The sequence below is a fragment of the Sebastes fasciatus genome, chromosome 5 (genome assembly GCF_043250625.1).
Source record: "Sebastes fasciatus isolate fSebFas1 chromosome 5, fSebFas1.pri, whole genome shotgun sequence".
NCBI classification, from domain to species: Eukaryota; Metazoa; Chordata; class Actinopteri; order Perciformes; family Sebastidae; genus Sebastes; species Sebastes fasciatus.
Genome location: NC_133799.1, coordinates 16277582 through 16304913, shown reverse-complemented (window position 1 = coordinate 16304913; position 27332 = coordinate 16277582). Strand labels below are relative to the sequence as shown.

The 27332-nt window shown below is 42.4% G+C and overlaps 2 protein-coding genes and 1 long non-coding RNA gene across 3 annotated transcripts; 1 reads left to right on the top strand and 2 right to left on the bottom strand.

Annotated features, from left to right (window-relative positions):
* Positions 1–1306: 1306 nt before the first annotated feature.
* mydgf (myeloid-derived growth factor) lies at positions 1307–10859 on the top strand. Its single transcript, XM_074635328.1, has 6 exons — positions 1307–1565; positions 4017–4067; positions 4271–4332; positions 4649–4730; positions 6749–6821; positions 8693–10859. The coding sequence occupies exons 1-6, from the start codon at positions 1401–1403 to the stop codon at positions 8770–8772; spliced, it is 513 nt and encodes a 170-aa protein (XP_074491429.1). The 5' UTR covers positions 1307–1400; the 3' UTR covers positions 8773–10859.
* On the bottom strand, positions 6247–6745 carry LOC141767740 (uncharacterized). The gene is made up of 2 exons (XR_012593925.1): positions 6596–6745; positions 6247–6494 (listed from the first exon to the last, which is right to left on the bottom strand). It is a non-coding gene; the product is annotated as an uncharacterized LOC141767740 (long non-coding RNA).
* LOC141767737 (uncharacterized) lies at positions 8690–23840 on the bottom strand. Its single transcript, XM_074635325.1, has 3 exons — positions 20114–23840; positions 15328–16401; positions 8690–10713 (listed from the first exon to the last, which is right to left on the bottom strand). Exons 1-2 carry the CDS (start codon positions 21191–21193, stop codon positions 15460–15462), a joined length of 2022 nt encoding a protein of 673 aa, XP_074491426.1. The 5' UTR covers positions 21194–23840; the 3' UTR covers positions 8690–10713; positions 15328–15459.
* Positions 23841–27332: the final 3492 nt, after the last annotated feature.

Below are 27332 nucleotides of genomic sequence, written 5' to 3'. Positions count from 1 at the left end.
AGTGGACCTTGAGTTGGGATTGATTTGTCAAACGACTACAGGCCTACTTTATGCTTACTGATACTTAGATCAAATGCTGTCATACGAATACAAATTTAGATATTGTAATAATGGTTCTACTTTGTCTGCATTACAAATAAATGTACAAAAATTGGTCGAACAAGGGCGACATCGTGAGGCCATGAATGGTAATGTTACAATGAATTAATACTTTTATTCATCAATATTTAAATAAATTTATCTCTAAGCTACATCGAAAAAGAGTGTATTTTTATTACCATATTCGTCATTTATGTCGGTTTTATCATATTTTGTCTCACTTAGTTGATTGTAGTGGCTGTATCATGTCGTATGAGAATTTCTCTTCGATATAATTTAATTGGCAATCGTGACATATTTAAATCCATAACTAAAGCCATCCCCAACTCTATTATATGCTTGATTAGAGGATTTTTAACAAATCCTACTCCTATCACACCTCGTCTACCACAACTTTTAGTTAGGCTGTGACTTTAGTGAAATCAAAATCCCAAACAAAACAATTAGAAATATGTTTAATCACATCTCATACCCTTTATAATCTTACAGAAACTCAATTTCACAAATCTATCAGAAAGAAACTATTCACATGTTACGAACTAAATATCTAAAATTCCCCATAACTCCCAAAGCAAAAGAAATCAATTTTAAAATATTAAATGGAGTGTATCCATCCAGTGATTTGTTGCGACAACGATTTGGAATTGAAACCAATAACTGTGTATTTTGTGATGATACTGAAACTACTGATCATTTATTTTTTCATTGTATGTATTCTGGAGCTTTATGGCTTCTGATATACATGACTGGCTTTTCCCAAAAGTTTCATATCTGGGAAACTTCTCTCAAAAGGACATTGTTTATGGACTTGTCATGGACAATAACAAAGATGACTTTCTGGTGAATAACATTCTCATTCTTGGAAAATTGTATTTGCACAAATCCAAGTATATGCAAGTGAAACCTATAGGTTTAATGTGTTTCATTCTGAGTTTCTTTCTTACATACAAGCCCTTAAAGTCATGAAAAACAAAAATGCATTGAAACTTCTTAGTATAATAGAATAACATGAATTACAGGTACAGCCTTAGCCCTTAATTTAATTTATTATTATTTTCATGTATAATTTTACATATTTTATCTGTTCTTGTTCTGTATGCACCTTGTCCTTTTACTCTAATGCAATGATCTATGAGCCATGTTGTTTGTAAATTTGAATTAATTCAATTAAAATCCCTTGTTTTGGAATGTGACGCCTCATGTGACGACATTAACAGGGGACGGGGGATACCGGTTACGCAGGGAGCCTCTCTCAGCGACACACCAGCAGCAGCTGCAGCACACACCAGGAAGAAGAAGAGATGATGACCTCCCTAAACAACTTCTGTGCTGCTAATTTGGCGTTTCTGCTCGTATTCGTGCTGATCTCGGCGTTTCTCCCGGTTGATGCTTCTGCTGACGGGACGAAGACGGTGGAGTTTAACGTGAAACCGGGAGGAGTGGTGCACACTTTCACTGAGAAGATAGTAAGTGACTGTTTTAAGTATTCGTCTTTCATTTTACGTTTTTAAACACCAACGGACACAAAGCTACAGTTGATGTTACGTTTTTAAACACCAACGGACACAAAGCTACAGTTGATTGTACGTTTTTAAACACCAACGGACACAAAGCGACAGTTGTAGGGCTAATTCACCGTGTATATCGTTATTATTAGCTTCATTATTATTGATTATTAAGTAGCTGGCAGAATAATTACACAGCTAAACATATCACAATATGTATTGTGTGTCTAAAAGGTGTTTTTCTTTCATAAATATGTGTCAAACATTCAATATAATCTGTGTTTATTCTGTACTCTTTGACATAACTGAACTGCGTGATGACGTCACAGCCTGTGAGAGGCTGACACGTCGCTGCTACGTGACACAATGGCTCCTTTTCATTGGCTGACACCTTTTAATGACTGTCAACTGTTTTGTTTTTATATAGTTTGAAAATCAATTTTATTTATTTATTTATATAGCACCTTTCATATATGTTTGCATACATAATATGATATTAAGAATTAAAATAAAATAAAATAATAAAAATAAATAAATTAAATTAAATTAAAAATAAAGTCATAGATACATGCAGCCCAAAGTGCTTCTCATAGGCAACAAATAGAAATAAACAACAATAAATACAATTTTTGCAAGACTAAAAATGTATACATTATATGATATTAAGAGGCTTTGACTTTGTAAATAAGAATTTGTTCTTAATGACTTGCTTGGTTAAATACAAATTTAAAATAAATTAAATTAAATGAATTTAAATAAAAAAGAAATGCATAGATACATGCAGCCCAAAGTGCTTCTCATAGGCAAAAAACTGAAATAAACAACAATAAATACAATTTTGCAAGACTAAAAATTACAACAATAAAATGTTAAAAATCAATAAATAAAACTGAGTTAAAGAAAGTCTGACTTTGGTGATATTACTGAGATGAAAAAATTATGTCTTAATGACATTATTAAAATGAGAATTAAAACTTAAATCAGAGTTTAAAATCACTCCCATATTTGTGATGTCAGTTTTAATCTGTTCTGCTAAGGCCACCAAGCACTGGGTCCACTTTTCTTGCTGCTTTGGGTCCCATTAAAACAATCATTTAGCTTTAAAAAGTTTTTACCCATCCATAAAATAATGTCAGCGAGACAGGATGCAGTGAATTGATGTGAAAGTAACGTTTTAATATAATATCTGTACATAAAGACTACAACTAATTACTTTTTTTGTATTGTCTTATTCTTATTTATTTATGTATTAATTGCTTAACCATTTGACTATAAAATGGGCTAAAATAATAACAAATGCCCATCACAATTGGTCTTTTTCCCAGCAGACATTTTGACGTGACATAGCAGGAAAAGCTCAGGTTTTACTAATAACATGGTGGCTCTGTGGAGGGTTGACAATATGTTTGAAACCATTATAATGATATTTCCCTGTAATAAGGATACAATATTGATATATATATATTCCAATATGGCAAATGTTAGCAAAATCACATACGAGACTAAACTGTTCGTATGTGTAGTCCATAACTAAAGTTTCTAATTACAGTTTCTAAAGTCATTACTTTGGACAATAGAAATTATGTCATCATGATGTGATTTTGCTGACAGACAAGAAGCGCTAATATTGATTTATTGCTCTGCCCTTGCTCAGTAGTGATTCCACGTGCACAATTTACACCTGTAATGTCCTCTAGAACACGTTAAAACGTCAGCTGTGAGAAATGTCTTTACCAGAGGACAAACTGATGTCTCCAAAATATTATTATCAGACTAGCAGCAAGAACAGACCTTTGAATTTATAATGATGTGAAACCTTGGGAAGGCTACTCGATTAAAAACTGTGAATTAATTTTAAAAAATCAAATCTACACTGACACTTCTGAAACCGAGCAGCAATCTGACGTTTTCCCTCTTAGTTCAGAAATGCCTGTTTAACAAAAAACAATTAGTAGATTGATGGAAAAGTGTTAATCAATAGCATGTAAAACTAATTGATAGCTCAATAATAAACATAAAGCTGCAAAGATTAATTGTTAGTTGTCAACTATTAAAATAATCACCAACTATTTGAATAATTGATTTATCTGTTCGAGTAATTTGTTTTAAGAAAAAAGAGTCATGATTCTCTGATTCCAGCTTCTTGAAAGTGAATATTTTCTGGTTTCTTTACTCCTCTATGACAGTAAACTGAATATCTTTGAGTTGTGGACAAAACAAGACACTTGAAGACGTCTTCTTGGGCTTTGGGAAACACTGATCGACCTTTTTCACCACTTTATAGACCAAACAACTAATCGATTAATCGAGAAAATAATCAAGAGCTTAATCGTTAGTTGCAGCCCTAAATGAAAGTAATATGCAGTTTTATTGATGCACTAACTAGCTCTATGTTACTCTGTCTTATTTCAGAAGGAGTATGAATGCTCATTCACTTATGCTTCACAAGGGGGAACCAATGAGGTGAGTCTCTCTCTCTCAATTCATTCATTTTATTGCCATGATCACAGCGAATCACAGTATGCTGGTTTTATGTGGTCTCTCTCTCTCTCTCTCTCTCTCTGTCTCTCTGTCTCTCTGTCAGTCTCCAGCATCATATTATTGATTATAAATCTTTAATTATAGCAGGTTTTATGCTTAAATATTCATGTTTTTGTGCCAAACAGCAATGGCTGATGAGTGTGGGTCTGAGTGACGACGACAAACTGTTTTCCTGCTCTGTGTGGAGGTGAGACACTCACACACACACGCACACACACACACACACTCACACACACACACCCACACTGCGACGAGACTAAGTGACCCTGATGATGTTCATTGTGTCTTCAGTGAGAGTTTGTCCCATCTGTGTCTCTTTCCACTGAGTCACCGTCTGACTGTAGTTAATCACGACAGCCCCAGTAGAGCAGATAAACAACACAACAGCGTTTATAACCTCCTGGTTCAAATGTATTCATGTTCGCTGTCGACTTTAATAAGCAGATGAATGTATGCAAATGACTTAATGTTGGTAACAAATATTTCTGTTTCATTCCTGCCAGGCCTCAGGGGAAATCGTACCTGTTTTTCACGCAGTTCAAAGCTGAACTGAAGGGAACCAAAATTGAATATGCTAATGCGTATGTAAGTATAATAGAAACACGATTCCCTTAACTGTCCTGTTGGCATTCATTTGTTTTTATGTTGTCAGCTGATACTGGTCTCAACAGGGATAGCAGTGAATGTAATTAAAGGACCAATATATAATATATTTACTGTAATAAATCATAAAATGACCATGATATGTCATCAGAGATTAGGGAATTGGCTTCTCCGACAACAATGCTACAGCCAGTATGTTCTCCTTTGAAATTTCCATTACAGTCCGGAACGTCTGTTTCTGTTTTGTCCGATGTGATCCCGTCCACTGATCATTTCAACACCCCGCTGCCACATATGAAACAAAGTGGTACGCGAACAATACAACCTAAGTGGTTTTGTTGTCTAAACCTTAAGAACTTTTTTGTTTGTGTTCAATACGTAACATTTAGAACGTGTTTGCTTTCACTTTTCCAACGTAGTAGGCGTAGCAGGCCCCTACTGACCCTCGTCTATGAGGCTAATAATGACTGATAAAGCACATTTAATGAGCTGATAACAGTTGAATTGCTTTAGCCCCTCAGCTTTTTTCCCCACTGAGTGATTAGTGGGAGTGGAGCTCACGTTGGGCAGCTAGAAGCTCCCAGCACTTTACTATCTAACTAAGACAAAGTGTAGTAAAAAGTTTTCCCTGCGCACTTTTAATGCACCCTGTCAGTGTTTAGAGATTAAAGCTTCTCTTTGCTTCGCCCCCAAAACAAGTTTAGAGCATAGAATCCACAGTGTCTGCACAAATGTCATAAAATGAAGGCAAAACACAGTTGATGAACATTTTTGCGTAGCCTGCAAATAATAAAGCATCCACCTACTGTATGCACCAGCAATACCGCAACACATTAGTCAGGCTCAGGGATCAGATTAAGGCAGGGTTTTTTTTTAGTTTTTTTTTACTTTGCTTTTTTTTACCGCAAAGCTGGTTGCTGTTAACGTCTACACTTTGATCTTTTCTTCTGTGAAAAAATCCTTGTTATTTTGCCATAGCGGCCCGTTTCCTGGTTTATAATGATATAAAGCTGAGAAAAGCAGCGAATCCTCAAATCTGTGAAGCTGGAACCAGAGAAGGTTTTACGTCTGTTTAAGCTATACATTTAACCACAATTGTCAGATAGAAAAAGCGTCCACAGTTTGCCGTTCTAACACTTTGAACCAACAAAGTAATGCTATGGACCGAAATGATTTAAATAAGGTTTTCTCCAGACCTCCGTCAGACACAAAGGTCCGGCTACGCAAGATTAAATGTCACCTAACATCATGTGAGAGCCAGAGCACCGCTGAATGTACCTGACCACACAGTCCTGAGTAGAACTGAATAAAAACACGCTGCCATTTGCACTTTGGACCTGTCTTTTGCTTTACTGCACATCCCTTCCACTTATGTATCCATGGAAACCCATCATTCGCTGCCGTACATTTTTCGATCCATTGTCCTTTAATGATGGTTGGAGCTACATCCCAGCCAGCACCAACGCTGACAAACTAACACAGGCAGAGACGGTCAAAGTAACAGAAAAGATTTATTTCTCCTGGAAGTCAAACTCGACGTGTCTTTGCACATAATGTCTGATGGAAGGTTAATGTCTGGACTCTTCCTGAGCTCAGTCACTTAGCGGCGGTCTGCCGCCGTGTCTGATGTGGTCGTCGCTGAAGTGAAGCACACCTTGACACGCCTCCTTCCCCCAGCAAGGGCAGTCCTGACACTCTGTCATTAGTGAGAGCACATGTTTCCTCCTCCTGCTCTGGCTCCGTGCCCTGCAAGCAGAAGACAAACACACAGAAAATAACTTCACTAAATGATGGGACAGAAATAACCTCACAACGCACCTGCCACCCCCGCACAGTGTCTCCTTGACCTTGTCGCCATATCCTCCTCCACTCCCGGCCCGTCTGTTGCAAAAAAATTGTCTCCTGTGCCGCCTCTCATCCTGTTTTTGTTTATTTTTCTCCTTCTTTCTTCTCTTCCCTCTCCTCCTCCTCTTCATCACCGCTGCTGTACTTGTCACCAGTCTCAGACGTCGGCTGCAGGACAGAGTGACATGCCTTTGAAGCCGGAGGAATTTACCGTAGGAGTATCAACAGGTGAGAAATTGATTGTATTTCCAAGCGTTCAATCAACTCCCTCAGCTTGTCGCGTCAATCTCTCGCTCGCTCGCTCCCTCCCTCCCTCCCTTCATCACGTCGTGAGGTCCCTGCTGATTTCCCTCTAAAGCATATGCTCCAGCTGTGAGTGGGTTGCCATTTGTCCCTGTAGCATTATTTGTTGTTATTCAGTTTCTGCACAAATCCCCACTGTGGCTCCAGTTCCGGACTGTGATTAGCAGGATTTGACAAGTCACACAGCAATTTACTGTAACAGCAGATTAGACACGACAGTGCAGAGGCTTATGGACTCAACTCCCAGCAACTATCACAGACTTTAGGATAATCCCGTCGCTGTGAGACCTCTGGGAAACACTTCCAGTCATGATTTCGAGGGATAAACTTCTTAACAGTAGCGCAGGAGGTAAATTGCTTTTTTGAAGATGTAAAATATATCAATGAACTGGCTTGTAATTCACTCTCAAACGAGTACGTTCACATTTAGCAGGCTGCAGATTCACCACAAGGGGGAACCGTTCAGTCACTACCAGACCAGTTCTACACATAGACTGTATATACTGTAAGAAGCAGACATCGTAACCGTGATGTCACCCATTGGTTTGTGGACTGCCGTTTTGAAGCCTCGAGTTTGGCATTTTTGACGTCGCCATCTTGTTTTTTTGTAACCAGAGGATGGAGCGAAGTACAACCGAACGCTGAATAAAAGATTTTAGGCGCCCAAAAATGTTACAGTTCATGAACTGAAAACACATTGTGAAAGGGTTGAAGTTGTAAGACAAAAACATGGCCAACTCCCAGACCGGACAATGCCGTGGTAGCAACCTGTCAATCACAAGGTAGCCACGCCCTAAAGCATACCCTGCTTTATTGTGTATTTTAAGACTCTAAAGGCAAAGACACACCAACCCGACATCAAAGAACTAGTGGCGATGTAGGCCGCCTGTTGCGTCACCTCACGTCGCCTTTTGTCTTGTCCAAAAAGTTGCACTCAAACACACCACAAAGACTACAGCTGACGGTCAACTACCAGGTACATTCTGTGCCTGCGTGAGATGAAATAACTCTCCACACCAGCAGGCCGCGGTAGTCTGTATTCTTCATTCAAGCGGAAACCGGAAGACCGAGGACTGCGGATATACAAGCCGTTGTGATGATGCGTACATGAAATAAAGCGGCCTTTGCCGACAATAGACCTGAACTTAACATTTTAACAGACCCATGGACAGTATAAATAATAAGCACCCGTCCAAAGCTAAATATTGAATTCCACTAATTATCAACAGATTTATATGAATTAATACAAGTTAATTGTTTAAATATCCATCACTAAAGACAAAACTTAATCAACCTAAAGTACATTTCCTTTGACCGGCTGCATCCCACACCTGTTCTTTTTTCAGTCAACAATGAACAATGAACCACCCCCTTTCCTTCAAAGTAATCTGGAGCACAGCAGATAGACTATGAGCAGGATCAACACTACGGTCTTCCTTATTCAGCAGAAAATATGCTCTAGTGAACAAAACTATTACATTTAAACCTCAAGCAGAAGCAGCACCTACAGTACAAAGAAGAAATGAAAAAGCAGTCATTGTTTGAGGTGTTGCTAGCGTCAAAATTGCAGCAGCTATTACTTTCATTACCTGTAGGTGGCGCACATCTACGTCTGCAGATCTAATCTGCTGTTGTTGCCAACAGGCAGCGCTGGTCGGACTAGACCTGCAGGTCTAAAACTGCTGGCTCTGCAGTCAGATGATGCTGGCTGGCTTCAGGTGCTTTGCATCAATCATGCTGTGTTTTTGTTTTAATATTGTCTCTGACAGTAATTTGCTCTCCTCTCTGACCTCCAGTAACCCACAGAGACGGAAAGTTCAGCGCTCAACTCTCCAAACTGACCGCCATTGGACGGACACGACATGATGAGCTGTAATTGGTCAGAAGTCAGACTTTGCTTTGGTCATGTGCTGTGAGCTCTGAGTCTGTGTTTGAGCTCAGTAGTCAATGAAGGATGAGGATTTATGGGAGTAACAACCAAAAATTGAAGTGGGATGACACTGATTACCTTTGCAGCACTTTGTGTGTCGGTACATTAATTACCTGGTATGTTTTTACAATTTAAAAATGCTGCCTGGGACAAAAAAATCTGTTTAGTATTCACATTTTCCTTTACTACATAATGTCCTAGTTAAAATTCTGCCATAAGATAAAGTGCTTCCATAGTTGTTTCTTAGTTTCTGAGGCTATAAGATTTACAGTGAACAAATCTGCTCTGATCCACTGGGGACGTATGTGAATGTATAGAGGATTGGTGTCTGGGGGCTTGTAGAGTATAGATAACACATTTAGAGAAGGGAGGGATTTATCCGTCTCGTGTAATCCTGAGAGGAAAGTGAATAATCTCCAATAGCGTCATCATCACGCACACATAAACAATTACATTTTCCACAATCTTGTTCTGTTCTGAGCTCCTCGCTCTCCATCTGTTTATATTCATCTGTTCCAGCTAACTGTAAGCACACATTTTATCCTCTAAATCCATTTTTTTTTTTTTAATAAATTATGTTTGTGTTTTTGGCCAGAAGGGATACTTGTAATAGAGCAGATAGCAGCTTCATAACACGATATTATGAGAAAGATAGAAGATCAGTTCATTTTGGGATACATCTTAAACAGTGTCAATGTGAATTTATTGTTGAGAAAATAAGACATAAGTAATAAGTATAAATGATTATTATTTTAATTACCTTAAAGGTACAGTGTGAAGGATTTGGTGGAATCTAGTGGTGTGGTTGCAGATTGCAACCAACTGAGTACCCCTGCGCTCACTCCTCCCTTTCCAAGACTGCCGTAACGTGAGCTGCCGAGTGCAAAATGCCGTTCGCCTCGCTCAAAGGCCATCCTTACCATAACAACACTACTTTAGGAGCAACAGAAGTCAGACGGCGGCTGGTGGTACCACGGTTTTGCACTCACAAGCGTGTCGGACAACTACAGTGGCCTTCAGGTAACGTAAAAACATGAAAGGCTCTCTCTAGACATCCCGTTCTCACTCCCAACTCGTCAAATACTGTTTGGTAAGTGCCCCTCGGCATCGGAAACCAACGCTACTTTAGAAACATGGCGTACTCCATGAAGAGGATCCGCTCCCTATGTAGATATGAACGGCTCATTCTAAGCTGACGAAATCACAACGATTTCAGGTTTTAGTTTCAGGTGATTATACACTGATGAAAACATAGTTATGAATATTATATTCTATTTCTGCCAATAGATCCTCCTAAATGATACACACTGTTCCTTTAATCTTGATCATTTTAATTAGACACCTGCAGCAGAAGAACCATTTCCTTATTTGTGACATACTGTTTTCTAATTTCAGGATATTCCCATGACTTCACAATTACACTGTTTGAGGTTTAACTGAAAAGAAACTCAAGATATATGGCGTGTGCACACACATTTGGATCGTAGTATATACTGTATGCATTAGAGATGCTCCCGAGCCCCTCTTGAACTTTCATCTTTCAGTGGTGGCACATGTGTGGATCAGCGAGGGTATTGTGCAGGTTTCAGAAGTACATGCTCCCTTATGTAGCGAGCAGGATTTACCTTTATCTTCCTTACATTGATCCAATCTTCTTAGATCCACACAAGTGTCCTCAAGATGAGTTCTGGGGATTGATTTCAGATTTGAGGATTGTGCTGATTTGATGCTGCGGTGGGATTACTCACAGAGAACCGTACCTTGTTTGGTCGGGGTTTGGATCCTGTCATCTGTCTAGAGGTTGAGGAAACACTCAGCTGGGGACGTCTGTGTGTCACCGCCGAGGCTCCCTCTGGGGTCACAACAGGAAGTAACCACGTCCGGATGCTGATCCAGAATAGACAAAAACACAAGATGTTACTTATTTTGTACATGTTTTTCCTTTTTTTTTTTCTACTTTTTGATCGTTCTGATTCATGATGAAATGTGATGGATGTTTGAATAAAGACGTGTTGTCACTGTTCTGGAGATAATTCAATGTTTTTGTCTTGTTATGTCAGTCATGATCTGATTGAACCTCCCACAGCCTCGTTAAAAGGGTAAACATGAAAAGAGAGGAGAAATTTGAGTGCCAGCGTAGAGGCATTAAATATTCTGAGCACTGTCAGAGCCCGGGCCGCCGTGAACATGGCGGAGAGCGGTTTTATGCCCCCGTCATGTCTGTCTAAAACTACTGTAATTTTAGTACAAGCACTAATGTACTCCTTATTTTAACTCAGTTTATATGATGCAGAAAACGGCCAGCATAGAAATGAGACTTCATATGAACTTTATATTAAAATAAGCGTTATGAAAAATGTATTCTGTGCGCGTACTCGATTAACATATATTGTCCTTGGATAAACGGTTCCATGAGATAGAGAGCTTCCATTGTTTCTTCTTAATTTTCTGGGGAGAGAGGCTTTGCAGGGAGGATCTGCTAAATCCAGAGGCACATATGGGAATGTATAGAGCGCTGATCTTTGTGGGCTTATAGAGATATAGAGTCTGGAGGGGTTTATGCATTTCATGTTAAGCCAAGTGAAAATCATCTTGATTGTAGTCAAATTGGCATCAGTGAGTTCGTGATATAAGAATTACACGTTTATACCGCATCCACACAATTTGCCAGTGGTTTAATGTAAAATCTAACCATGACAGTAGCTATAAAACATCTGAATTTCATTTAGAGAAGAGCTATTGTGTAGTAACACTTTGGCAGAGCCGTGCCAGGAAACTCCCACTGAGTCTCCTACTTGTAATTAAAGCATCTTATAGCAAAGACGTGACTCTGATTTCCAGCTTTGTGGCGCCGTGAATAAAAAATGTGACACTTTGTTCTCAAGGTGGTTGTTCAGTTCAGTAATAAGTCTCTTTAGCACCGTATCTCTTTGTTTACTGCCAGTCCGCTGTGTCTCTGAGACCCAAAGCTGCCTCTATGCTGTCATCCCAACCCTAAACACATATCACTACTGTTTACCATCTGCTACCAGTAGAGATGTTTACTTTCAACTTTTAGCCCCCTGCAGTGTGACCATCAGGGAAATATATACACTCGATGCTGCCAAGAACTGGCTTAGATTATGATGGCGTGTATTAAAGAGAAACATTTTTAGCCACGCAAGGGATCAGTGGGTCCAACACTTTAATCCACACTGAACTATCTCAACTACTCAGAGGTTTGCAATTGAATTTAATACAAACGTTCACGGTCCCCAGAGGATGAATCCTACTGACTTTTAATTTAACGCCACCAGCAGCCCAACCACATCTTTGGTTCTGAGAAATTCATTTTCCCCTCAGGATGAATTGTAATAACTACAATGTTTCCCGAACTCATTCGGCCTGTGACCCCCGAAGGTCCTGACACACCAAGCCAACGGTTGGCTGTCAGACAGTTTGGGACCGTTGGTGAGCGTCCGTCGGCCTAGTTTTTTGTGGTGTGTCCCGCATCGTCGGCTCTAGTCTGCCCGTGTCTGAGTTTTTTCGTCTGATTCAGCATGTTGAATCAGCAGCAGCGCCCATCGGTGAGAGAAATCACTGATTGGCGGTTCAGCGTAAACGAATCAGTGCACGAGAAGAAGTGAGCAAGCCAACGAGTAAATTCAAGAGAACACACACAGAAGACTGTTCTCATCTTTCATCTTTATCTCGTCTAATCATTTCAATATACGGATATTTTCACAACGACATGGCCATCTGGAATGAAGCTTAGTGGTGAGTGAGAGTGGTGTGAAAATGGTCAGCAAACGCCACTTTGTTTCATGTACGTATTATAACAACGGCTGCAGTCCTCGATCTTCCGGTTTCCCTTTTTGAATGACGAATACAGACTACCGCGACCTGCTGGTGTGGAGAGCTATTTAATCTCACGCAGGCACAAAACGTATGTGGTAGTAGGCCGGTGGCTGTAGTCTTGGCGGTGTGTTCGAGTGAAACTTTTTGGCCAAAACAAAGGTGACGTGAGGCGACTCAACTGGTGGCCTTTGTCGCCTTTAGTTCTTTGATGCCAGCTTGGTTTGTCCCCAGCTTTAAAGCAATGCAATACTGGCAGCGCCTCGAATGTCGACAGAGTTACGTAAAAGTCACATGAATTCTGATATGACTGTTCAGACTGAGGTCGCTTTGCAAAACAAATCAGACCTGTATGTGATTTAGGACCACATATGAAAGTGGTCCAAATCAGAATTGAATAAAAACAGATTCCATGTGATTTGTGCTGTTCACACTGCTATGAAATAACCAGATCAAAGTCACATATGTGCAAAAAAAACTGATGTGGGCCACTTTTGCCTGCAGTGTGAATGTAGCCTAAGATTGGAGAGTCTGAAAGCCTGCTAAATAAACACAGCTTTGTATGACGTAAAAATGTTTTCCCTCTGCTTTCCTTTTCTGTTCATCATCTCACCACGCCTCAAATTTATCTTCCAATCCTGGGGGACCTGAGGCTGTAGTGTCATCGGCTAAGAATTTCAGTTTGTCCAGCACTTTGGTTTACAAATACGTGTTAAGCTAATGACATTCCTACCAGCCTCCGCTGTACTTTGTGTGTATTGCGTACTAGGGCTGTCCTCACCCAAAGAAATTCTCTGTTGTCTAACACTCATACAATTTTGTTGACTATTCAATTAGTTGATTTAATCGACAGATCTGTGAAACTGAGTTTCTCCACAAAGAATCACACAAAAGCACCTCTTTAAATCTTGTGCTTACCAGAGATGTGCTCATAAGTTTCTTGGAAATGAGTCATTCAGCGTGACAAAAGCATAAAAAACGTCAATCCACTAAAGAAATCTTAGTCAACTAAGACCAAAACGACCGATTAGTCGACCAATCGACTAAGAGGGGGCAGCCCTATTGTTAATTAGCTATTTTTAGTCTGCTAATCACTCTAAACCAAGATAGCAGAAAACTGTAAACACCAGCCTCCACCTGCTGATGTTAGCGTTCAGCTCAAAGCACCTAATTACAGCTTCACTGAGCCGCTAGAATGACTGTAGACTCTTGTTAACGTAAGTGAGGTGATATTCTCTATTTTTCTTCATGCCAATAAATCCTATGAAAAGACCAAAAGCAACAATGAATTGAGCCGACTAACAAGTATTTTTTGTGCATCCAAATCCTGATATAGCTAATTCCTCTGTGCCACAGACCTCAAAAACACATCAATGAGCCACATTGTGTGACACGCTCTTTCATTGGCACGAACACACACACACTGTAGTCCATTTTGAGTCACTCACACACACTCACACACACACACACACACACACACACACCATCCTGGTGCTGTAAATAAACACTCACAACTAAGAGAACCAAATGTGCGAATTAATCCATGGCTCCTGTGTGAATGCTAAAAACTACAGTGCCTCGCTATTTTAGGAAATTACTGAGCCTTGATGAAGCTACATATTTGTCGATTTCTTAAAGATTTACTTCTTCAGTAGGAACAAATGGGCTTGGTGCTGAGCGCCACAGACAGGATTGGTTTTGGTCTTTTTTTGACAATAAGAGTAAATATAGAATAACACCAGCTTTATTCTTTTAAAAAAGAGCCACAAGAAGGCATTGAAATAAACTAAAGTCACATTTCAGAGAGGACAACATCGGATGACCTAAAGGAATAAGCCATCGATTTTCTGTGCTGCATTTATGTAATCAATCCGGCAGACGGTCTGTTTTTCTCTCTTTCCTCTCACACACACCTGCCCCCTATTTCTCTCTCTTTGCATCTCCTGACATTTAGAGGGGAACAGATGGAGATTGTGGCCGGGTCGGTCAAACCAGAGGCAGCAAAGTAGATGGGATTTTTCTAACACCAGGGGCCCGGTGAAGGGTACAACGAACGGCCAGCTGCCCCCTGTCTCCCCTGATGCGCACCCAGGCGCCGGGCCGGTGACCCAGTCAGCTCACAGCCACTCTGCTGTTCACTTCTTATCTGGCCTTGCTAAGTTCCTCACATCATGAGACCTTTTCTGTCTCAAGATCTATCTCAGATCTACAGCCTCTCTTCCCCAGCGTGTGCTTTTCACACCGCTGAGCCAAAGTACCCTGAGCTGCACTGAGTTCTCGTTATACCATCACGACTCTTGACAGCAATTATCTAACCCAGACAATGCTGATACATGTGAGTGGATGCGTCTGGCTGCTTAGGTTAAAGTGCACAAAAGCAATCAGTTCTTACTTTGTCTTGTCATCTTGCAATAATTACAATTTCCTTCATATTTCCTTCTAATTAGGCCGCCTCCTTTGCCCTTTAACTGTGCAATCTGTGGGAGTCTAAGAGCCGGGTTGAAAAACTGAGCATCTGTATAGAGGCTCTTGTTACCAGAGCAGTAACCCAGACAGATGTTATGATGCCCCGTGTATGTTCAGCGTATATACTCAAGAGATTGGTATAGAAGGAGAGGCGGGAAAAGGACGTCCGCAGAGCCAAGCTGTTCTTCCTGACATACTCACCCCAAGTTGCGTTTGCGTCTTGTCACCTTGGAAACTTGGTCTCAGCTCAACTTGGCGCCTTAAATCACTCTTGCGGCTGGTGCTTTGAATGTGGCTCTGGTTCGATCAGCCTCCCCGTCCCGCTGCATTGTCTCACACTGTGGTAGAGAGCAGCCTTCTTTTCTCAGGGTACGGAGGAGCTTTGCGGGGCTCCTTCACTTTCTTTGTGTGCTCGGAGGGTCCGTGGTGGGGGTACGGAGGAGGCTTGCGACCTCTGCGGCCTTGTGTTGTCGGCGGTTTCGCTGTGGCTGCAGGGGCACAGCACACCTGTGAAGGTCTGTGGACGGGTCCTGCTGAGGATGCTTGCCTCTCTCTGTCAGCGCTGGACACAGTTTCTGAGTCAGTGGGTGGGCAGCTGGCAGACGGAGGCTGGGTCGATGATGGGGAGAGCAGACCGGCAGATGGGTGGTCTCTTTGTGGGGTCTGGTAAGACCCAACTTTGTTCTCTATGATGACAGACGGGCTGAGAGTGGGGGGTGGGTGAGGCTTTGGAGACAGAGAGGAGACGGGGCTGATGGAGGAGGGAGGCCCAGGGGAGTGAGGCTGAGAGCCGGGGCTGTTGGGGTGATGGAGGTTTACTGTTAGAGGGGAGAGACCAGGAGTGGGAGGACGAACAGGGAGGCTTCTTTGGGGAGATAAAGTAATGTCATGGGAGGGGAGGTTTTGATGGGGATTGGATGAAGGGACACAGGGCGGCCCAGCTCGTCTGGGAGAAGAAGAGCCCAGACTGCAGGTGAACCGAAGAGTTCGACTCCTCTCTGATGAAAACCCGGAGGTTACCGGGCACAGCAGCACGTTTGGTGGAGACTGACTCCTGCTGTGATGACCTCTCCTGAGGCTGCCGCATGAGTCTGTGGTTCCTTCAGGCTCCGAGGGCCTCCGATGGACGCTGCCTACCGTCACTTCGCTGGAGCTGGAGCCTGAACTGGAGCTGCTGTCGCTGGGAGGGTTGGCGCTGTCGCCTCTGTCAGTCCCCTGCTGCTCCTCCGCATTCAGATCAATGGATGAGGTTAGATAGTCAATCTGCTGCACCACCTATGATGGATGAAAACATGGTGGTGAATATATAAGTAGCACTCCACTGATTTCACACATGAAGGTCTGTTAACTCATCATAAGGAGTGAAAACAGTTGCATAATGTCTCCTGTGGCTCTGAATGGAGCTTTCTAGTTTGAGGAAAATAACCCATATGATGTCATAGTGATGTCATCTGAGTTATGTCAGCTTGGGGTCCGAGACTTTTTGACAGAGAGCCACAGTTACAAACTGGAAGTGCGGAGTGTCGAAAGACGTGGATGTTAATCAGGCAGGGAAGGTCTAATGAAAGACTCTATTGAGTTGCATTATGGGAAATGTATGATCCAGTGTTTTTGGAGTTTGACTCAAATTAGGGACTAAATGTCTGGATATCTCGATCTCTGCTGCTTTGATTTGGTCCATTCTGAGAGCCCCAACTTTATAAAAGGGCAATACTAAATTGCTGGAATACCCCTAATTAAAACCTGAAACCTATGAGTATTTTCATCGTTGTTTAATCTGTTGACTTCCAATTAATCGTATATTCGAGAAGCTGGAACCAGAGGATATTGGCAAATTTTGCCAAATAATGTTTTTAATAACTCCTGACTTGACCGCCTCGTCAATTGAGAAACTCATCACTTCAACACTTCAAGTATTTTTTGGCCATTTTGACTTTATTTGGATAGTACTAGATAGGTGACAGGATATGGGAGCAAAGAGAGGACATGCCACAAAGATCTGATGAGATTTGGACACTGTGTTTACAAGATTAACCGCTTAAACCCGCTTTCCACCAGGACGCTCCAACACTTCATTAATCTAAAGACTTTTCTTTCAATTTGAGTCGTTTCTAATAAAATGATTGATAACACAAAACTGCCCATAGCACCGTAGCCTCTATATAATAATGGCAATATTAAAAGTAGGGCTTCAACTAACGATTATTTTCATTGTCAATGAATCTGTTGATTATTTTCTCGATTAATCGATTAGTTGTTTGGTCTATAAAATGTCAGAAAATGGTGAAAATGTCGATCAGTGTTTCCCAAAGCCCGAGATGACGTCCTCAAGTGTCTTGTTTTGTCCACAACTCAAAGATATTTAGTTTACTGTCATAAAGGAGTAACGAAACCAGAAAATATTCACATTTAAAAAGCTGAAATCAGAGAATTTAGACTTTTTTCTTTACTCAAACCGATTAATCGATTGTCAAAGTAGTTGCCATTATTTGAATAGTTGACAACTAATCGATTAATCTTTGCAGCTATACTTTCATTATTGAGGTTATCAATTACTTTTACATGCTATTAACTAACTCTTTCCATCAATCTAATAATTGTTTCGGTCAAACAGGCATTTCTGAACAAGATCAGATTGCTGCTCGGTTTCTGAAGCGTCAGTGTTGTTTTGATTGTTTAAAATTAATTCAGTTCAGTTTTTAATCGAGTATCCATAAATTTCTGCAGCTTCACAAAGTTTCATATCATTATAAATTCAAAGGTCTGTTCTTGCTGCTGGTCTCATAATTTTATTTTGGAGACATCAGTTTGTCCTCTGGCTGTCCTACTGTCATAGAGGAGTAAAGAAACCAGAAAATATTCACATTTAAGAAGCTGGAATCAGAGAATTATTACTTCTTTTTTTTAGAAAAATGACTCAAACCGATTATCTAAATAGTTGGCGATTAATTTAATAGTTGACAACTAATCGATTTATGGTTGCAGCTCTAATTAAAAGTTTGCATTATCATTTTTTCCTGCATTTTGCTTGTCTGCATCTATAATTTGGAGCATTTCAGACTTACAGAAGTGGACTCTCACCAGGTGTGTAGCTCTAGTCTGTAAGTATGTCACACCAGCTACAGCCTAGTACAAAAAGTCTTTACCTCATACTGTATTGCTATTATGGGAAATGTGTAAGATAGAATTAGGTGGGTTTTCCTTCTAATACTTACAGTGAAAAGCACACTATACAATAAGTCATATACAGTATATACGTGTGGATGCATATATTTAAATAAGTGCAGAGCATGTAGCGTATGAATGTATGCACAACACACATACACACATAAATGCTTAACACACACACACACGCACATGTGCAATGATGGAGGCTGGAGAGATTGTAGAAAATTACACTGGGGAAAATGTTTGACCTATCTCTCCACCTGCTCTATGTGCACAGATAAATCCTCGGCCCCCGCTGGAACAGATGAATTATTGTTTTGTTCTCTGTGTTCAACAACATCCTTGCTGATGTCAGAAGATGACCTGGTTTGTCTTTTTCTTTTTTCTTTTTTTTACGCTGAAGCTTTTTGGGCGAGGCATTTCATTTTACTTTGAAGTACAGCGCGTATATGCACATCAAGTGACTCTGGGCAGGGGCTGCTTGTTAATGTCAGAAATCAGAGGAGATAAAAGGAGCAGAGGACCCTGGTTTTCATCTGCTGCTCCCAAGAGTGTTTATTAAAAACCCTGTTTTTTGACCCCTCAGGTCCTCACATATAGTGCTGATGAGTGCTCAGACACGTTTGTTGTAGAGCTCTGTCATGTAAGTTTCATAAAACTCCTTCAGTTTAACACTATCGTTGTTTTTTTTAAGTCATAGTGCAGTTTTTGATCTGTCAAAATGCTTTAGCAGAAGATTATATTCATGCTTTTGACATGTTCTTTTACTCAGACAGAGGTCTTTAGTGTTGCTTTAATATTTGTGTCTCTGTCTAAAATGCTTTAAAGGCTCACTCCAGTTCCTTTTTATAGCAGTGATTGATTATTAAATTAAACTGGAGGGTTGCATCTCATGCAACAGAATGATAAAACAGGTCTTTGAAATAAATATGCGACCAAAGTCTTCTCTGGTGCCTTATCTTCCTTTGATCTGTCATCTCTGTTGTGAAAATTTGGGATTTTTCTATCACAGTGTCTGCTTGCTCGGTCCCCCCTTCCTCCTTTCCCCTCTTGTCGTGTAGCCTATATATGCTCTTTCATCAGTGTTACATTAATACTGTCACACTAAAACCTCGCAGCCAGGATGATGAGGGTTACTACCTCGGGTTTAGCCGCGACCCCGTAGATGCAGATCAAATGCCAAGAGGCGAGATTTACGTGTCACTTTTACTGGATGAGGAATACGAGGCAGAGATACTCAGACGTAAATGGATTATAAAACGCTATCCAGCTGTGCCTGGAGCAGCATCTGTCCACGAGGAGGGAGAGTGGAGGAAGAGATGAGAGGGGATGTTAGAGGAGGGAAAGGAAAGGGAGATGCAGAAAGAGGAAGGCGACTGCTTTGCCTATAATGTCACATCTCAGCAGTGTCTGAATGCATCATGCAAATGGGGCATAACTATTGTCTCATTCATCTCTATGAAAACGCACGCATGAATTGAGCACAAGTGTTGTGTATGCTCGGAGACAGATGACAGAGGAGAGTTGCAGGAACAGTTTGCAGACTGCAGTGGATTCACCCAAGCCTGCTGCTGACTTTTTAATGCATGTTAAATTCTGCTGAGGATGTGTATTTGTAGCCTGCATTGTTATCTGTAAGAGTACAAAAGCCCTCAAGGTTTTATAGCATAAGCATGAATATTTCCTGCATGAGGAAACACCTTAATTAATGTGAGAGGATGCAGTAACTTCTCTGCTCCTGTTCTGAACCGATTTGTTTTGTCCAGGAAAGGCGTGATTGTGTCGGTGAGATGTTAACACAGAATCAACAAAAATCTACCTCTTTCATTTCCTGGTGGACGTCCCTCAGCGCTGTGAGAACCTGCTCCAGGTTGTCCACCACCCGTTTAATCTGGTTTCGAACCACCTTCCTGCTGCAGCCCGACTCCTTCCTCTGTGACCCCCCTTCGTTTGTCGACCTGTACTGGACCCATGTCTGGTTCTGGCCCAGGGCGGCGATACGCTCCGAGCTTGGCCTAGGTTTCCTGGGGCCTCGTAGTGTCGTGGTGCAGCCCAGGCCTCTGTGAGGAACCTCGGTGGAGAAGATGACTCCATTGAGGGGCCCGTTGAAACCCTCCACAGGTGGTTCCCTCAGGTCTCTCTGGCTCTGGGAGTTCCTGACGCTGGAGGTGAAGCCGTGCTGCCTTTGTGTTAGTCCCTGAGTGTCTGAGCTCACCCAGCTAGATGAATGTAGGTCTCTCTTGCGGTAGGTGGTGCTGCTGGCGTAGTCCCACACCTTCCCCCTCCTGTGCTCCATGTCCACCACAACAGGCACCTTACAGTTTGGCTCCTCAATGAGCAGTGCAGGAACAGGAACAGGAGGGGGTCTCACTAGTGGCCCATACTTCCTGACTGAGGTGCTAGTCCCGTCGTTCTGCGACTGAAGGAGGCTGCTGTGGTTCCTAACAAAGGTGTGGTTGTCCTGGGCAGATGTGGAGCTCAGACCCTGCGGCTCCACGTCCCCCGTACTGCTCTCCGTGTTGGGGAGTGGGTCCTGCACTGGAGACTGGTTCCACCTGGCAGGACTGTCCTCCCTCTGCTTCCCCAGACTCCCTGGCAGGATGTGGTGCCCCCGCAGCACCACTGGCAGCATCCTCGCCATCCCCACGCCATTACAGCGAACCTCCCCCTTCTTCGCGCGGTCCTTTCCCTGGATGGAGAAGAAGCCGATCCCTTTGGCTCTCACCAGCGGGGTCAGGTTGTTGCGGGCCTCCGATCCGGATTTGTACGGTCCATTGAGCCCCAGGTCACTGCTGTGGTGGGGCTTCAGACTATTGCGCAGCCAGGGGATGAAGTGAGGGGCGTGGGGCTTGAAGCCTTTCTGCTCCCCAGGCGCTGGAGCCCTGCTGTCAGAGAACATGGTGATGGATGATGTCCAGCAGCCTCACAGAAAGAAGAAGAAGAAGCAGAAGAGGAATAGGAGGACTCCTGAGACAGAGAGCTTCCTTTTCTTTTTCCATGAATCCCCTCCTACCTTTGCCATCAACATAGACTCAAACTGCTCTATCTTTAGTCTCTTTTCCCCTTCCCTCTCTCTCTCTCCGACTCTGTCTCCAAAACTTTTATCTGCTTTTTTCCCTCCTCATCTCAAATCCCACCCACCCACTCCCCTTTTCCTGCCGATGCCTGTTTCTGATTTTATCGCCCTGCCTTTTTCCCCTCTTCTTTTCCCTCTGTTTCTGCTTCTCCTCCCACTATCCTCCCTGTTGTATTGCTCTGGAGCCCCCTCACCCCCTCATTGGGCCGGCCTCGGAGATGCCGAGGGCCTCGCTCTCTCTCTCTCTCCGTCTTCCCTCTCTGCCTGCCTGCGTCTCACTGGCTCAGTAGCAGTGGAGGCTTCCTGTCTCTACATCTCTCTCTCTCTCTCTCTCTCTCTCTCCTCTCTCCCCCCCACACTGCGCTGCGCTGCCTCCTATCCTCGCGCTTTCTTCCTCCCACTCCCTCTCACTGCTCTAACTCCCTTTCTCTATTTCCCTCTTCTCTCCCCATTTTTGTCTCTTCTCCCTGTTACTCTCTGCTCTCATCTGAAAACCCTGTTCGTCCTCCAGCTTTGCAACTCTCTTTTACTCCCCTTTTCTGTCACTCCCCACCTCCCATTTGCCAGGGAGAGCAGCTGAACTTCAATCAAGACGGCACTGTTATTAATCCCCCGTTAGTCAGTGTATAGCCACGTGATTCCCCCTGCCTCTGTTCTCATCTGATTACTCCTTCCCCGGCTCAGCCCTTCACAATTAAATGCTGCTTAGGATACCAGAGGGGGTTTAAAGGAGTAGGGGAGGATGGCAGCAGGAAGGGATGGAGGAGGAATAGTAGGGGGGCACATAATTGCGACCCTCCAAGATCAGAGATCAGCGCCAGTTTGACGGAAACTATAAGCTGCCCGGCTACAAACAACAGCCTGCGTGTGGCACGGCTCCCGCCCAGATTATTGCAACTGTCAGCAAATAGTGTCGCGTTACATCCCAGTTGTTTGCTTGTTTTATTTTCTGCCGCATATCCAACTTCCATTTGTTCCAATTATGCAGAGACAGCTGCTATTTTCGGGTTTCTCATTCAAATTCCCATTCTTGGCTGTCTGGATTAGATTTCTTGTGTCTGACAAGCCCAAAGATGCCTCCTAGGTGCCTTTTCACTCAAACTGCGGCTGCATGGATGGGTCCCTCCCTCTCTGGCAGCATCTGAAATAAAAAAGACGACAGCACAGCCACACAAAAGCCCTGACAGTTTGCTGTCACTCAGCAGCGATGCACTCAAAGCATCTGTCATTCTGTTAGTCAGCATAGCAATCTATTCCTCTGGTAGTGCCCTGTTAAAATATGACTTCATTCACTGACATATTCCACTATACAGGTATACGTGGGGGGAAGAGAAAACAGACACAGGCTGGGTGTAATCTGCAGGCTAAGAAGATTCCTGCCTACATGTCGACAGGCTGCTGTCAGCCAGTAATGACCACTAGTCTGGATATAGAAAACAATAAAGAGTGGACGTAACAGAACGGCTACTATTAATCCTTCGTTTTCCTCACGGCATGCTGGTGCACACAATCTGTTTCTATACTGTGGTGGAGTTGCTTTTGCATTTAAAGATTCAACTCTGAATGTATCTATATGTATGTGTGCATCAATGATTAAAAGGATTTACATAATGAAGATATCAACTGAATTTTGCTTTGAAATGATGGTTAATCATTAAAGTTTAAGAACACAGTCTCGTATAAATGTATTAATGCCCTCACTGTATATAACATAAAATAAAAGTAAGATTAAAACAGATACGATGACAATACGCAGACACACAAAGACTAAATATGAACTGATCTTTCTTGGGTTTATTCAGTGTTGGTGCAAACCTTATTGTTGAACATGATGCAGGTACTTTTTGCTAACTATTTCAACTGTTTACCCGTCACTTTTAGTTCATTTTTATACTAACCAGCGTTATTTTAACTGTCTATCTATTTCTTTTAGCTAACCTTTAGCTAGCGTTAACTATTTCAACTGTTTATCCATTACTCTTGGGTTTCCTGTACCATATTCTTGAATTGTTTCTTAACATCTAACATTGAATTTATGCTGTTTACCTTTTCTGTTATTTTCTCCCGTACTTGGTGAGGTGGTGTTGCATCCGCCATTTTTCCCTTCTGTGTCTTATTTTACCCATAATGCATTGTGTGACAGGCTATCTAAGCCAGTCTTACATTATTCACTCATAGGGAAGCTTTATGCAACAGGTCATTTTTAAGTGTCTATAGCAAGTCTGACTTAAAGTTATATTTAAAGGGACTGTTTGTACGAATCAGAAATGCTTGTTAACAGCGACACCTGTGGGCCGTTAAGTCGACGAAAGTCAGCGTCGGGTTCGCGCTTGTGCTCGCTCTACATAGACATGAACGAGCATCGCTCAACACAGTGAGGCGACACACGTCAGCTAAAACCACAATATCACTCTATATTTCACCTGCTTGGCAGTAATGTTAGCTGACCAGACGAAGGTCTCTCCATGAATCACTGCTGATCCTAGTGTTGGCTTTTCCTGCTTTTCCCGACCGCGGCCGGAGACGATAGCGTTTCTCGCTGCGGAGCCCCGTCACTTCACAAGACACGGAAAACCTCTGTTGGTCTGGAGGAGCTGCAGCATTTATTTCTGCACAAACGTCCACTGTACATTCACTAGATATTCTCAGAGCTACGAAGTCTCCTGCAGTGCGTAGTGTGCGCGCATGCACGTGAGGTGGAGCGAGCTTGGTGAAGGCAAGCAGGCAGGCAGAGGAGCAGAGGAGCAGAGGACAGCAGAGACTCCGTCCCTGGAGACCAAAGCTACAGTCTCCCCCCGCGGTCTCCGCTCGCGGCCAGCACTGCTTTGCAAGACGGGCTTCACTAGATATAACTTTGCGGTTTTGGTGCTTCTGTGTAGTTTGTGTTGGAGTCTTGTCTGAACAGCGTAGCCACACGCGAGCACGCATGGGACACCGACCCCGGTGATTTATACGTGTAAAAAGTTAGAAACAGTCCATTTAAGAAAAAGACTACTATTATAAAGGTTACACATTTAAATAACCACCAACTAACTTCTAATATTACATTCGAAAAAAAATACCTCTCCCTGAATGTGTTTCTGTTTGTGTGTGTTAAAGACCTTGAATTCACGTCTCTTAAAAGTCCAACTTCCCCTCCAATCAGCCGCCCACGCTGTGAGGCCCATAAATATCAATGCAGCTATACACACAATCATTGCTCATTTTAAAGTCAATGTGGAATAATAAGTGTCTATCACAGTTGCTGTCCATTTGCAGTCTGACTGCGCAGCCTCTTGAGTCCAGTTTCCTTTATAGCATCCATTAATAGACAGAAAACTGGTCCAACACTGGGAAAAAATTCTCGTTTTCAGTTTCCTGCAGTGTTTCTTATATGTCCTTTGTCACCATCATGTAGTTTTCAATATCAGTGGGAGTAGTTGGACGTCAGACAGAGCATAAGACCTCATTGTAACCTTGCCCGCTGCCTCCCGTAGCGCTCCCTCGCTTGTTTTTGAGTCCTGTAACAGGCCGACTGCCCATCGAGAAGCAGCAGAGCGAGCGTGCGGGGACACTTCAGCATGTGTGTCTGCTGAACTTTACTGCCACTGCAGATAGTTCCCTGGTTGAATTTCTCCAGGCAGAGACAGAGAGACAGTCAGAGAGAGAGAGAGCGAACACCTTACATAACATGGTGGAAAGGATAGATGTAAAAGCAGTGCTTTGAAAGGCGAAGAACTTCATGTCTGTCAAAATTTTCTGTGCAAAATGGCTTTTAGTCAATGCGTCTGGGGCACTTGGGAACTTTCTATAGCCACCTGGACAGCACAAATGTGCAGTTTGGAGAGGATTATATGTGTTCACACTACTGTATTTGGCTCTAAGTGAAAATGAGAAGTTTCCTGAGAACACATTGTTCTGCTTCTTTTTTTTTTTGTTGCAGTATTAAATATGGAAGTGAGCAGATGCTGTCTTCCCTGAAGTGTCCAGTGTCACGCTGGTGATAATCCTCAGGGCTTTGGCACGGAGTAGTGCGTGTGCTTGTGTGTGTGAGTGCACAGCAGTGTCTTTCCCGTCCTCTCATGTATATTTTTGTGTTGTTTGCTTTTGGATTCCCCTCCGCCGTGCTTTTCATCCTTGAACAACACGTCAGTCAGGTGCTCTCTGAGGACTAGAGCGAGAGAGGAAGAGAGAGAGAGATGCGGGGACACCAAGAAAGAGTAAAAGAGAGACAGAAAAGGGGAGGAAGACAGGGAGTTTTGAAAGACTTCTAACTTCCAAGCTGACTGTCATAGCTGTGCTTGCCAGAGGGGAGAGCACCTTTAAGCATACTGGATGAGTAACGATGTGGAGGGACTACAAAAGCAAAGTAATACATAATAAGCAGCGCTCGCTCTGCTCTGCTCCTCTGCCAGCAAACCTACATGAGATTGGTGTTGAGAGAAAATTTGGAAGTGCTTTAAAGGTCAGCAAAGGCCTCGTGTAAAAGGCGCTGCTCCTTTAACACTCTGCACACACTGTAATAAGATTTAGAAAGCATGGACGTAACTGTTAGATTGGGATGTCGGCTTCGACATATATTTCCATAGAAATGAGGAACAAAAACAGACAATATGGCGCCTGAATCAAAATGTGACAAAATGTTTTACATACTTTAGGTAACCTCACACAATAATTCACTTATTATCTGCTGCTTCAGGACATAAACCTGCTTCTCGTTTATGCTGCGGCATAAATCAACAAATGCCTCTTTCTCAGCCGGTTTTGTTTGAAAAGTACAATAAAGCGATCATCGTTGAAATAGTTGAATCATTCTTCTTCTTTAGTGCCACTCATCTTTTGACTGCATTCCCAGTCCTGTTTCACGCATTAGGTCTGAAAGGCATTTCTGCTGGCATTGATGATAAAAGAAAATCGTGAAATATGACTGTGTGATGTTGTAAGAGTGCAGAGCATTGCCTGCTGTTTGAACACAATGCCCTGTGGTTTGTTTTGTAGCACCACCCAGAACTCAAACATGGGTGTTTGCGCCCGTATTGCCACACAGCCAGACTTTGCAGTGTCATGCCAAAACCAACTGCCTGTATCCTTACAGGGATGGACCGTGAAAGTCCAGCTCGGTTTGTCCTTCCTAACGGGGTTGTACGTGTACACGGCCAAGTGGGAGAATCATCCCTTTGTCATAACTGATCCTAGAGTTAAGTGTGACGCTACAATAGCTCAGGTCAACTTTGTTTAGTTCAGGTTATGAGTCTACAGCACATATCATAGCTCGGTAATGTGTGCTTGAACACAAGTGGAAAGAGTAATGGGTCGTCTGCACGCTTCCTCTCTTCAACTCTCTCCTTCTTAGGATGCAGGACAGCTCCTTTGTAGTCACTTCATTATGTAGAAATGATAATTATGCCCCAGTGGAAGCTTCCTTCACCAAAATGTATTACAGCCCTCAGTCACATCCACTGATAATCACGTCGTGACTGTCATTTTCAAATTTTTAATTTTCATTTAAGTGTTTGAGCGAGACACACAGACACTGAAAGGAAAAAACTAAGCAAACTAAACTTATTTTATTTAAACTTTTATCTCTTTTAATCATTAAAGTTGATGTCAGGATGTTTTTTCGCTCCATTTGGCCTCACAGTTCCGGGGTAACCTCAGTATTTTTCAACCTGGAACCTATTTTCCCATGTTTTTTTGTGTCTAAGTGACTAATGGTGACAGCAATTTCTGAAATTGGTCCAGAGAACCGGTGTTGAAGTCTGATCCTTTGTCAAATATTGTTTTCCTCCTATTAAAATAATAGCGCCCCCCTCGGAGGTTAGGGTTGGGGATGGGTCTTTTTCATGGAAGACATTTTGACTTGTCACAGTAAGAAAAGCATTATTGGTGCATTACCGTCACCTTCTGCTCCGGAGTGTGAATCAGACAATATACCTACAATTTATCCTCCAAATGAGACTCTTTCTATAATGTCAGACACTTA